Genomic DNA, 13,343 nt, shown 5'->3' with positions numbered 1-13,343 from the left:
AAAAATCAGTGTGTGTGTTCATTTTGATAATAGTCAAGGTACATTCTACAAACACTTCTTCCCATAATGCTTTTTCAGTGATGGACCTAAAAAGGTCATTAACTAGTGCCCCCCTTTGTTTGGAGGATACCTGAGCTCTCATGTGCATTTGTTTGTGTGGATACCAAATACGGTAATGAATGGTGATGTCATACATCCTCACGAAACACGTACTTGTCCTTCCAGACACTTGGAACTGTTCTTTCCCTGAACAGGTAGACATTTTATTCCCCATTTTTGACACATTTACACTGAAGACAAATTACATGTTCTGAAAGTCTTATGTAAGTCCCAAGACTTTACAATGAGTTCAGGCCATCATTCCCAAGTCTATTCAGGTAAGTCTTAAGCAGATCACAAGTTTAAAAGCATAGGTTTTGAATCCTAAACGATTCCTTGTGTATGTGTATGCTTTTTATAACTTATATTTGCGGCTTGGAGAAAGAAACAAATCTTTCAAGTTATGAGACAAAAGTCTAAGTAAAGTTACAAGTGACTGGAGGGAGATTGTAGTAGACTTCCAGGTCTGCATTGTGAGCAGTCTAGTTGGTGACTTACGAGTCCATGAATAAATGTTAAAAGAAAAGGATTGATGTTTGGCAAAATTATAAATAGAGGACTTTCTTCTCTATTGTTAAGTAATAAAGAATAATAGCATGAAAGTGGGAATACACTGAGTAGTTGAATCCTGAATAAGTACACTTTCTCCCTCAAAATTCTTAGAAACACTGCAGACTGAGGTGTGAGGCTGAATGCATGATCCTCTCACTGTCTTGTGGGAATGTGAATGGGCCTGGGTTCCACATGGATGCCTCTGAGGCTCCCACCATCCACTTAACCCCTAAAAACAACACAAGGGAGTAAGACTTTGAAAATGGACACTGGACTCTCACACGGTCTGCCCTGGTGGGCCCCAGAGAGAAAGGATCACAAAAAAGGTAGGAACCAGGCAGGTTTTACACGTCAACAGTTCACGACAAATTATGGTAAAGGTCAGGGGGTAAATGTCTCAGTCAGGAAGTGAGAGGGCAATCTAGTGGTCATGCAGAGTGGGAATTCTTTGGACAACAAAAATAAATAAAATAAATTCCTCCTTTACTTGATGTCGACAGCTACATTTTCCCGACTGTTGGTCATGATGTTTGAAAATAATCTTACAACAAAAACATATCAGACATGTCGCAGAGTCCGTGTATTGAGCTTCCTAACAATGTGGAACTGGATCAACGTCAAATTGGACAATTTGGACACGGTTCAAAGGGGCAGCTGTACACCCCTGCTGCTGGAGCTTATGGACCTGAATTCCCAACTCGGATGTCGTGAGGTGAAAGCCTCTGGAAAACGGTGTGTTACTGGTAAGATGGTTCCCACACAACACGTGTATTCCCTGAGAGTGATCAGGGATATTTTCAATGAGCTTTATTAGTAAATTTAATACAATCTTCAACTCAAGAACTCAGAGTTCTTGTCTTTTTTCTGAGGAATCTTAGAAAGTTATTAATGATTATGACGAGCCTTTCGGAATAGAAGTACGGCAGTGTTTCAAGACCATTGGTCTCAGAGGAAGAATCTCCACAGTTCTTGGTAGATAATATTATATCGCTCAGCCAATTCTGATGACCAGCATCAGTCCTTTCCTGATAGTGTACATTAATATTAGCATTACTAGCAACAGATATGAAAGCTTTATAGATATAACTTGGGCAACATTTTTTGGGATTGTGTGAAAAGTGTGTGAGTGTGCATGAGTGTGTGAAATATTTTTTTGTCCTTTTTTGTCCAAGTAGATGACATCTTATGACTTAAACCAAGATAGTTGAGTTTTTTTAAAGACAATGATTACTCAATATTACATTTTCCAATATTTTTTCTATGATATTCTCTATGTTAACAACAAATTTCAGCACCGATACAGATACTGCTGCATAGTGACCTCCTGGTCAGTCTAACGTGCTTGAATTTGTTCTCCCGGTCTCATTTCCTTCCCAGAGGACCCGTTTGAGTCCATGTGTAGAGCTACAAACGTTCCTCTGACTGAACGGCTCCTATTAGCTGCAGCTTTGATTCCCTGGCAAAGTCATTAGTCAAACAGGAGGCCCACAGATGAGTGGGTGAAGCAAGAATGGGCTGGAGGTGGGTGGGTGGATGGGTGGGGGGTAAGGAGACTGGAGACTTACAGACAGACACACATGGAGACACACATTTATTCATTATCCACTGGCCGTCCATGCCTTCATGCTCACACCCAGTATACACAAAGAGACACACAAACTACGCGTCTCTAAAATTTAAAAGACCATTCTCTTGGTCTTACCACCTCTGGGTCTCATCAGCAGGTTTAATACAGGGAGACAAACACAGAACAGCCTTCATTCTCACAGACAGATACATAGAAGAGAAAGGGCACTGAGAACCCCTGTTACCTCTAACCTTTACCCTCAACATGCCTGCATCCAGGTTTGGAACAGAGATAACCAAATTGAGGAAAAGGGAGGCGTTTCCTCGACTATTACATACTCACTTGTTCCTACTCATGACTGATCACTGGTAAAGACGGAGGAAATTCAAACAGCTGCTGATAAGATGAATATGGAATCCAAAACCTTATGTGATTTAAAATAATTACAGTAAGTGACTTTGTTTCCCCGGTCTACGTACATGAATGTACATTCCTGATACATGACGTCAGACGTTAAAGCCCATATTTAATTTTTCACTTCAATCTAATGTGGAAAAATTCTCAAGGGCATAATAAATATGACTGTATAATACTGTGGACATGGCTAAGTCAGGTGTTGGAATAATATATGGGAAGGTCCTGTCTTGCATGAAAACACACCTCTGAGCGGCACAGACTCACAAACACCAACACAACAGTCAGAAAGCTCTTTCAGCAGCGTTCCATAACAAGCTGCCAGTATTTCCACCCACACGCACCGTTCCTGGAATTTCCAAGACAATGGCAGGACAAACTTTTCAAAGTACTTACCTTCACTTCTGCTCTGACTCATCTGCATTATAATATGATACCGGGCTTCAGCCAGCCATGAGTCTTTGTGTTGCACAAAAAGCCATGCAAACGTTACATGAGGACGCTGAGAGTGTTTTTCAGTAATGCTGTTATTGAGTTGGAAATCTACCGACAGACACGCACACACGCACGCATGCACGCACACACCCACGCATACACGCATGCATGCATGCATGCATGCACGGATGCACCCACACACACACACACGCACGCACACACACACACACTTTTGAATGAGGCAACTATTTGAATTATCTTGATGTGGTTGAGGTTGGTTTAAAAGTTCAAATACTCAGAACAGTGAATAACAGACTGTTAACCTAGGTACTCCTTTTACAAAAGTACAATACTATTTCCCAACTTACTCACGTAAATGACCAGGAAATTGTAAAACAAAATGTATCAAATGGCAATATAAAGTCATCATAAGGAGCGATGTGATACAGGTTGAGTGGATGTAGTGTATGACATGCAAATAAAGTGTTCTTTCAATAATAAATGGCTAGATAACAAAGGTAGTTTGTAAACAAGGTGTATATTACTGTTAAGGAAACGCGAGCTGGCACTTAATGTAACTGCTAATAATCTGCTTTACTCACCCAATTTCTTTAGAGGAGACCATTAACTGTGTGCTGCTCGCACTAATCCATGGGTGCAGTGTTTATTCTATTTTGAGGATTTAACATACCAAACACAGCAGCTACACAACTGCATGTGTGCATCCTCACAGACAATTCTCACCAGGTGCGTTTGTGAACTTGGAGTAGATTATTCCTAGAGTCAGGGGCATGGGTTACAAAAAGTATCTGAGGGTAAGCATAAACATAATTTATTTAATAATTCCAATCATTGGCGACCAGTCACCCAAAACCCTGAATTAATTTACTATTAAGGAAATCATGCAACTTGTTCATGTCCAAAATGTCAACTCGAGGGATGTTTTCTTCATCGTCTTGAATAAACAGTCACTCCCAAGAAATTAGTGTCTAAAGTCCAAAGACACTCACAGCAGCCTGTGCTTCCTGCTTAATTGAGAGATTAAACATGCAAAAAGGTGAATTTAATCAAATCTGTCCAAAAGAGCACAGTTTTACTATCATGCATTAGCTAAATACACATCAAATTGAACAAGACACACAGACAGATACGTTGAAGAAACTCAAACAACTGGAATTGGCTTCCAACAGCCACTATTTAAATTTGTAGTGCAACTTCTCAGCTCAGCCTTTGAGCGCCGCTATAATAATTTCAGAGAGAGGCCTTTCTGTGCTAAGAGTCTGAAATGTCTTGCAGGAGGCTGTAGCTTGAGGACATAATCCAAAGTGAAAAAACAGTGACCTTCAGAGAAAAAAATAGCATTATGATACCCTGCATGCCAAGCATGGGGGGCAATTTAGATGTCAAGAGGTGTGTGCGATAGTAATGGGGCAGATCAGAGGGGGGGGGGGGACAGAAACAGGCCCTTTTTGTTTTGAGGATACTCCATCACAGGTTGGACCTGTCCATTGCCATCAGTCCCACTCAAATCCTGAGCCAAGGAAAAAATGACATCAAAGAAGCATTTATGTGCATATCACTCTTGAGTGCCATTTTTTCATCTTTACTACCTTTCCAACAAGCTACACCATAAAATGGTCCATGGTAATAAAATGTGTATGCTTTGCGATGGTGTACAAATGAAAATAAATAAATGATTGTCTGTTATTCAGACGTTGACAGCCAACCAGAAAGAAATAGCTGCCAAACAGCCAGGGGAATGATGAATGTCAAACCGCTTTGAGAATGAAACATAAATAAAAAATATATTAAGGTTGATTGCATGGATTTTATTTTAAGTTGTGCGCAGTCAGTATTATGCACACTTTTGTGGTGTGCTGCCACTCCTTACTGACACAGAACACTTATTCCCTGGGCAGGTACAGGCAGTTGTGGGAGTTCAGGTGTTGATCTCCAACTACAGGTAGCACAGATTTTACCATGGTGGCGCAACTTGATAAGTTACCATAACCTGAAAACAGATAGCTAATTCAATAAAAATATTTGGCCTTTTTCTATGATGGCAAATGCATATTTGCATCGATTCCTCAAATCTCTTGAATTTTAAAAAGTATAACTCCTTATATGGAAGCCCTCAGATGATAGTGAAGAGCTGAGACAAACACCAAATACAATCTCTCATAAGAGTTATAATGTGCTCAGCCAGGGAAAAACTGATATAATAAAACTGAAAACTAAGACAGTATAGAAACACCTCTGTTCTGTGTGGAAGAATCTAGATATTTAAACATAAGGTGCAACATGCAAATATTGCAAGAGAGATTAATAAAACCATCTACAGAGAGGTTCCAGTTGGTTAAAGAGATGATCAAAGAATGCTTTTTCAGCATTTACATTAACCAAAATTAGAATTGTACCAACAGAAGTTCCAGGTGCCATCATCATCACAGAAGCAATCTAATTGGAGAGAAGTTTTGAGAGCTGTTTGAAGTTTATGGTGTGGTGGTGGTTAAAATTTGCCAACACTTGCTTTGAAAGCTTAATAGGAAGATGATACACTTGACTGTCAACTAATATGCGTGTACATTCTGAACCTTGTGTCTTGATGACGAGTTAACTAAATGTTTTTATGAACCGTGGCCAACTTCTCCTACTCTTGGTACCATAATGGATGTGAGGGCAGAGAGGGAGGAGGTAAAACATCTAAAGATAATTAACAGTATAAGTCTGTCACTCCTGAAAACATTACTTCCTGCTTCTGGTGACATGGGAGCCACTTCAAAGATGGGGAAATAGGGAAAATCCCTCTCGACGATATGAAGCAGTCTGATGAGATTGTGTGTGTGTGTGTGTGTGTGTGTGTGTGTGTGTGTGTGTGACAGAGCGAGAGAGACCGAAAGAGAGAGAGGGAGAAAAAAGAAAAGAAAGACTACATTGGCAGTTTGATGAGTGAAAAGGAACAAGCTTATATGATGTTAACATACATGGTTAAAGTGTGGTTTGACAGCTAACACCACTTCTCCTCTGCTCTAATCTGGTCTTTGTACAGATGTAACAGTAGAGTCCATTTACCACCAACGCTGAGAATACTCAGCTACTGTATTTAATCCCGAGATTGAAACCAGATACAAGACCAACCCTGTCTCACCCTCAACATACCTGCATGCTGAAGACAATGCTGTCTGCAGGTTTTTTTTTTTATAAGCAGCCCCCCGTGCTCATGTAACACAGTAACAGTTTTACGTACACAATAATTCTAATAGAATCCAACACCTGCTCATGGACAAAAACTTACAAATTACTTAGCTGTTAAGGCTATACAAGTCTCAATTTTTTTTTTGTCCTGAAGAAAGAAAAAATAACGCATGCTAGAACAAATAAATGTGCTGTCTTGCAATGAGGTCAATGCGATAGCTATGGCCAAAATAATACTTGTCATGTATCCAAGCTTAGAGTCATTAACATTCCCCTTAACAAGGGCGAAGGTACATCTGGATATCCCATGCACTCCTGTGCGCGAGCACAGACACACACACACACACACACACACACACATATACACATATACTCTGAGGGAACTCAATACTGTCCCTTTTACAGGCCAAACTGTGCTTTGGATGACAGAGACATCTGATCTACATTCCACCCCAATTCCTCTGGCAATGTGTGTGCCTCAACCTGAGCTTGAGCGAGGGTTTTATCTATCTCAGAATTCATTCAAAACACAATGTGGCAATGGTAATTTCTGATTGTATCCTTTTTTTAAATCATAAACATGAAATGATTATGAACTGTGTCAAGTGATTATGATAAATCATCAGCCAAGCATTGTTGTAGTAATAAAACTTTTGTATAGCCAGTAAAAATATACCCAATACTTACATTTCAAGCACATTACATTTACATTACATTTGACAGAATGTAGAAAAAGCTTTGCAGCATTCATGAGTCTTCACATGTAAATGTCATCAATAGCAACATTTCTGCCTCCTTCAACTTGAGATATAATGACTTTTTTTTCAATGAGACCAGTCATATCAGTTGACTCGGCTCTAATACTACCTGTGCCAGATTAGCATTCAAGCTTTATGCAATAACTATTATGTGCACAATTTTGCTGATATTTTCAGGTATTATACTGCTTTTTCTCTGGTATGACATAATGATGATCAGTTAAGATATTACATTATAAATCCTAAATCAATCTACCAAGCAATCATGCTTTTATTGCATATGACAGTCAATCTATACATGCAACCTGCTATGACTATGTTATAAAAGAGATTTTGAGATATTATTGCCAGAACAAAGAAATTCTACGAGTAGTTACCAGGTTTCTGTATCATTACAAATGAATTCTACACATGCAGAGATGTTAGAGTATGATGGTGCCTCACCTACTGTAGGGGCTCTCCGGTGGCGCAGCGGACACTCCAATGTGCCCTGCTGAGTTCGGCCAAACATTGCGGAGTAAACAGCGATCTGCATACCCTGTTTGCAGCTGAGCCTCATCTTCTCTTCCTCGCAGACCACTTTACTTTTATACTCATCTGTCAAAAGGGTTTGAAGAAATATTTGTAACATTAGCATTTGAAGAAAGCATATTTCTAAAAAAATCAAGATGAAGAACACAGGATAACAAGCAAGAAAGAAAGCAGCTCTGAAATCATCATAGTTGTAAAAGATAACCTCCTGAGATACTTTACACTTTAGCAATGCCACTCATTTGGTCTTTATTTTGTTCTTTTGGTCATCCTTTGTATCAGTTATAAAAACACTCTGCTCCAAGGAATTCAGTGGGTGTCTTCCAAAGCAGGAAAGCAATCAGTCTTACTAAGATTCTCCAAAACCAAGATCAGGGACACATAGAATATATACATATCATATATATTTAGAGTATACAATAAAAGTTAATAGGAAATAACGCCTTGGTTTACCTTTAGAGCATTTTCCAATAGAGTAGACTGAACTACAGTTTGTTAAACTCCTGTTACTGCCAGCTTCTATCTTTTGCTTCTTTCCCTTCTTTCAGAAAATTTCATATCTTTTTTTTATACCTATAAGTTTAATTTAGAAAGCCATAAAACCTTTCTTATTTATTAAATTGTGGCTGTGACTATTTACCTTTCTAACATGGGAAACATTTGATATTGCAAAACACAAGGGAAGCACTCCTCCACAAGCCTGAAAAACAGACAACGGTCCAGGGTGTGAGCACACTGTGGACGTGTAGAGCCATGCAAAGGAATTCCTCACACATATTGAGCCACAGTGACCTGTGACAGCTGGAGCAGCTCCACTGGCCAGCAAATCAAAACACAACAGTGGCCATTTCTTCATCAATGTGGGGAGTGAAACAGGAATTCAAAAAGAACACAGGGTGGAGAAAAGTGGGCAGGGATGGTTTGTTGAACTTCTTGGTGATGGACTCACTCACTCTCTCCCCCTCCCTTCCTTTTCTACACCTCTCCTTTCAGAGGCAGTGACACCTCCCCATTGCACCTCTCTAACAGCCCATGCTGCCTTTCTCTCCTCCCCTGAGAAGTCATTGGTTAAGTGACACTGAACAAAGAGCTGTTGATTGGGCTTGGGCACGGTGGAGAAAGAAAAAAAGTATAAGGCCAGAGGGATCAGTGGATTAATAACCACTTCTGGTCACTCTAGTGTGAACCGTGACACAGCTGGCTTCAGCACAGTACTGAGCCTTGAATGAACAGCAGAATCTGGGTGGGATTACAGCACTGTTGCGGCTCCCTGCTGGAGTGATACTTTTAGCTTCCTGGCTCACACTAAGAGGGATGGAGAGGATAAAGACAGAGGCATGCATTTTTTTTTTTAACACAAGAATATTGATAGTTCTAGGTAGGGCGTAGTAACTGTTGACCATAAGTAATTCTCAAAGGGGTCATAATATTCTGTTTGTGATCTTTTGCCATGGAAATCTATTTGTCTGTTCAGTGATTACACTAAAAGCCTTTAAAGGTTTATGTTGTATGCAACATACAAACTGAGTGGATAATTAACAGATATTGTGCTGTCTGTCTATAGGCCCTGGGGGCGGCTGCCATAGACTTTTCTAGGGACTGGACTGGAAGAATTCAGAGAGAAACTTCAGACTCAGCTTTTGATAAAATCATCCAACATCATTATGTAAGAACATTGAGTAGAATATTTAAGATATTCTTATATCTTTATGATATTTTATTTTACCTATTGTTGATCCTACAACCTGCATACCATCTGAATATGCTTAATAAATGAAAATACAAATGTAAATGGAACTAAGTCATAGTGGTTTAAATGAGTGTGATTTACATATCTGTGTGTGTTTACATTCCCTGCACTGTTACATTGGGTTATAATAGTATGTTTATTATTATGCATTTATCTATCAATGCTCATCTGGATGAGCAGCAAAGTAAGAATTTCACTGTACAGAAAAAACATGTTTTCAGACTGTACACAATAAACACTTTGAATCTTAGATTCAAACCAAAAATTCCACAGAGATTTTTAAGTGCATACTATAAACACCCCATGGTATAGTTTCAGAAAAACATGAGCGGTCCTTGTGGAGAGACAAAACAGGAAAGTGTAGTTGTTATTGGGATAGGAAACGTTGAGGGACTTACTAGGTCTGCATTTGTACCAGACAGTGAGGTATTTACTGCTGCCAGGACACTGGTCAATCCCAAAAACACGGCTGTTGACAAGGACTTGACAGCTCCTTCTGTCTTGGCACTCATCCAGCATTTTCTGAAAAGTTAATTGGGACAGGGTGTAAGAGGGAAAAAAGGGTTTAGAAGGAGAGTAATAAGAATAATAAGCATACGGTGGTGGTACTGGAAGCAGGCAAACCGCAAATCACTTTAAACAGGCTTCTTGTCTAACATGTTAGACAAAGTTGAGTAGGGGCAAAAAAAAAAAACCTCTGTGGAACTCATCTATTCATTTCCTGGCATCTGCCTGCATCTCCAGTTTCATCATCTTTTTAGCCTCTTGGATCCCAGGTGAGCACATTCCAGTCCACTGTTCTATACAAGGAAAACTTTCCGGGGTTTCCCCAAATCTGACATTAAAGAGGGGCATTGACTCAATCACGTCAGGGGCTTCTAAATGTAAGTATGAAAGTGAAAGTAAATCCAGGAAAGACCCTGAAGGCCCCCCGGAGATCGAGGCAGCCAACGGAATGAATAAACAGGACTCAGAGTGGCAAAATTTATAAAAATGTGAAGTCTAATTTCTCTTACAAATATTGATTTGAAAATACATATTAAATATGATATCCCAGTTCCCAGACACAGTATTTGCACTAGATGATACTTAAAGGTTCCATTAAGTTCCAAGAAATTAATGGGACCTTTAAATGAATTATGATTTGAATCTGGATATCAATCAGCACTAATGGAGATATTTTCGCGGTCAAAGTAAATAACAAGAGGTCATGGACAGGTGATACAAGGGGATTCCCAGAGTTGTGCCCACGTGGGTGGCACAGGAGTCAGTCATTCTCCCACTTCAGCACAAAGTCCTCACTGTCCTCACTGTGCACTCATGATTAGGAAGGCAGACGGTGTTCAACACAAAAAAGGCCCAGGAGAAAAGAATAAACCAAACAAGTGAATGAATGCTAGAAAGAACATGTTTGTGTTGGTGGTGCAAAGAAGAGACTTCCAGTAAGACAGCATTCCAATTTTGGAGAGGATGCTGAGGCAAAGAAGCCATGAAATTGCTTTGTGTCATTGGAACATACAAGCCTGCTTCTTCTTTAGAGAGCGTAATTTGCCGGAAAACATCCTCACAAAGCGTTGCATAATCACCAGTCCTCCTCTTCTGAAATTTAACCCTTGACCACATTTACCATATTACAGGACACTTTCTCGCTGGAGGATTTACAGCCCTAAAGAGGGGCTGTGTGTAAGAAGCTGAGAGCCTGGGAGGTGGGGTGGGGGTAGGGTGGCTCAAGGGTTGGGACAGTGTCCAGATTTCAGACAGTGTTAGGAGGGAGGACTGATTAATCCATTTAACAAGTCATTTAACTGTATACAGGTGAACATTTTACAAAAAAAAAAAAAAAATCCTTTTGCTGGTTTGGTTTGTGTTGAGTTATTCACCTGAAATGCCGTGGACACGGTGCAGTGTTGGTCATCCTTCCGTGCGCTGTAATAACTTAGGCGGGCCTGATGGGGCTGAGGACACTGTTGGAAGTCGGAGGACCCTCTGCTTCCATAGAAAGCTGATTGAACGGTGATGGTAGTTCGAGGTGGGCAGCGAACAGACAGCAGGTCTCCGTCACACGCCTGTTCGGTGTAGTTCCTCAACACTTTTGACAAGTAACCTGAGAAACAGGATGACATGATGACTTTAACAGAAGATAGAGATGTAGAACAAACTATGGAACAATCCTTGTTTTGAAATTAAGACAAATGGGAATCATTTACAGCAGCACCTAATGGGAATTAGAAAATATTTTTTTCTTATTTGTATTTTCCACTATTCTGGCATCAATAAAGAATGTAGTTCAGAGAGAATGTGTGATTCAATGATAATAATTGTTACTGTTTAATAATAGAGGGTTTTCATGGATTTTTGCCTAGATTTTATACTAGAAAGACCTGACAGATGGGCTACAAGCATCTCAGAAGCCCCCAAGGCCTTAAATACAGCACCAAAACAGCGTTAAAAATTTGCAGCCTCCAGTCAAGCCTGCAGAACATAAATTTGGATTTGAGCTTTCACATTATATACCAAGACTAATGCTTAACAATATCACACTTTTATACAAAAATAAAACGGAAGCATTCCTATTACTCTAAGAGTATTTTAAGGAACACAGCTCTTGCTACATGTTGGCTGCCAGTCAACCTGTCAGTCATCCAGGAGAACCACACAGTCACAAAGCCACCATTAACATTCCAGACGGCAAGGAAGGAGCACAGATAGAGGATGTAGCCAGCCCCTTGTCAACTAATGGCTTTCTGAATCCATCTTGACAGTTTAGTTGCTCTTACAGGATACTCCTGAGGAAGATTTGTCAGGATTCCATTTATTTAATGATTTACTTAACTCTGAGACAGATTTTGTGAAAACATTTACAAAAACTGTGGCTTTTTTTAAATACTGAGAACAACCTCTCCGAGTGTGTCTAAGCCACCTAGTTGAGTGCTCTACAAGCACATTTACACTGAGTCAACAAACATGGACGATGACACACACCTACAAAGTGGACATAGTGTGATTCAATTATGTCTACGTGGCTAGTGTTTAAATGGGAATTGGAAAAGTCTTCTTGAACACACAAATGCTTACGTGCAAACACACCAATTGTCTCTGGATCACCATGGTCACCATGTAAAGAAGGAAAGGAAACTCAGGCTTTGCAAAGTCAGGTCTAAAGTCAGGTTGTTAAATTCTTGACCAGAAAATCTCCTGCAATTGTTGGGGGTCTTCTTGTTGAGTTCAAATGCATTTTCTCATGAATTTAAAACAAAAAAAGGATCAGAAAATTAATTTAGTTAAGTAAAAAGAAGAATAATGACTAAATCTTGTTGTTAGTTGAGAGACAAATTTGTATAAAAAGTGAATTTCTCCCTAATTTACATTAACATTTTGCTTATTCATTGCTTAAAAATGATGCCATATCTTAACATGTTTGGATGACAAATATTTTTTCCTCTTGGTGTGAGAAGGTGAGAATCTTTTGATTTAGAACATACCACATATTTCACTTTTTCAAAGCTCTTTGAAATTGCTGTTATGACAACACCATTGCAAGTTAGTTTTTGTCTGGGTGAAAGAGTCTCTCACCAACTGCAATAATCTGCCTCCAATATACGCGTCTGCTGGTCTGCTACATTCCCCAGAGGGTGAGAGGGAACATGGCATTTGCCCTGGCAGCAAGACCACCCACCCACACGCACACGCACCCACACACACACACGGCGTGCGAGCACACACACGCATGCAAAATGTCAACGCAAACAACTTGGTTGGAACAAGTCTCATGGCTTGCTCTTTAAGCCCTGGTGTCTGTTTTATTTGTATCACTTTATCAGTGTAGGTTCTTGGCAGAGAACCAGTGTCGTGAGAGAGCAGATGTTCATACAGCTCCCCTGTTAACATGTCATGTGCACTCCAAAGAAATCCATACAAATGGCTGAGATTGTGAAGGGGATGAAAGGAAGAGGACTCTAAATGATTGGAAACCATCTGTGAGACTGATTCAAGTTACCCATTTGAGCACCACTGACACACTGATATGCGTTCCTCGTGCTGA

At 39.9% G+C, this 13,343-nt stretch overlaps 1 protein-coding gene across 1 annotated transcript in view; it reads right to left on the bottom strand.

Annotated features, from left to right (window-relative positions):
• eva1aa (eva-1 homolog A, regulator of programmed cell death a) overlaps positions 1–13,343 on the bottom strand; it is a 65,185-nt gene that overhangs the window by 38,011 nt on the left and 13,831 nt on the right. The window contains exons 2-4 of the mRNA XM_086166976.1: positions 11,182–11,405; positions 9,700–9,823; positions 7,465–7,617 (exon numbers count right to left, since the gene is read on the bottom strand). Of these exons, the coding sequence (XP_086023102.1) occupies positions 7,465–7,617; positions 9,700–9,823; positions 11,182–11,405 (501 nt within the window). The remainder of the gene's footprint in view (positions 1–7,464; positions 7,618–9,699; positions 9,824–11,181; positions 11,406–13,343) is intronic.

This window comes from Fistularia commersonii, chromosome 20 (genome assembly GCF_037954325.1).
Source record: "Fistularia commersonii isolate RoL2024-O1a breed Wild chromosome 20, RoL_Fcom_v1.0, whole genome shotgun sequence".
NCBI lineage: Eukaryota > Metazoa > Chordata > Actinopteri > Syngnathiformes > Fistulariidae > Fistularia > Fistularia commersonii.
Note: the sequence above shows the minus strand (reverse complement) of the source record. Positions and strands in the feature narration are given on the sequence as shown.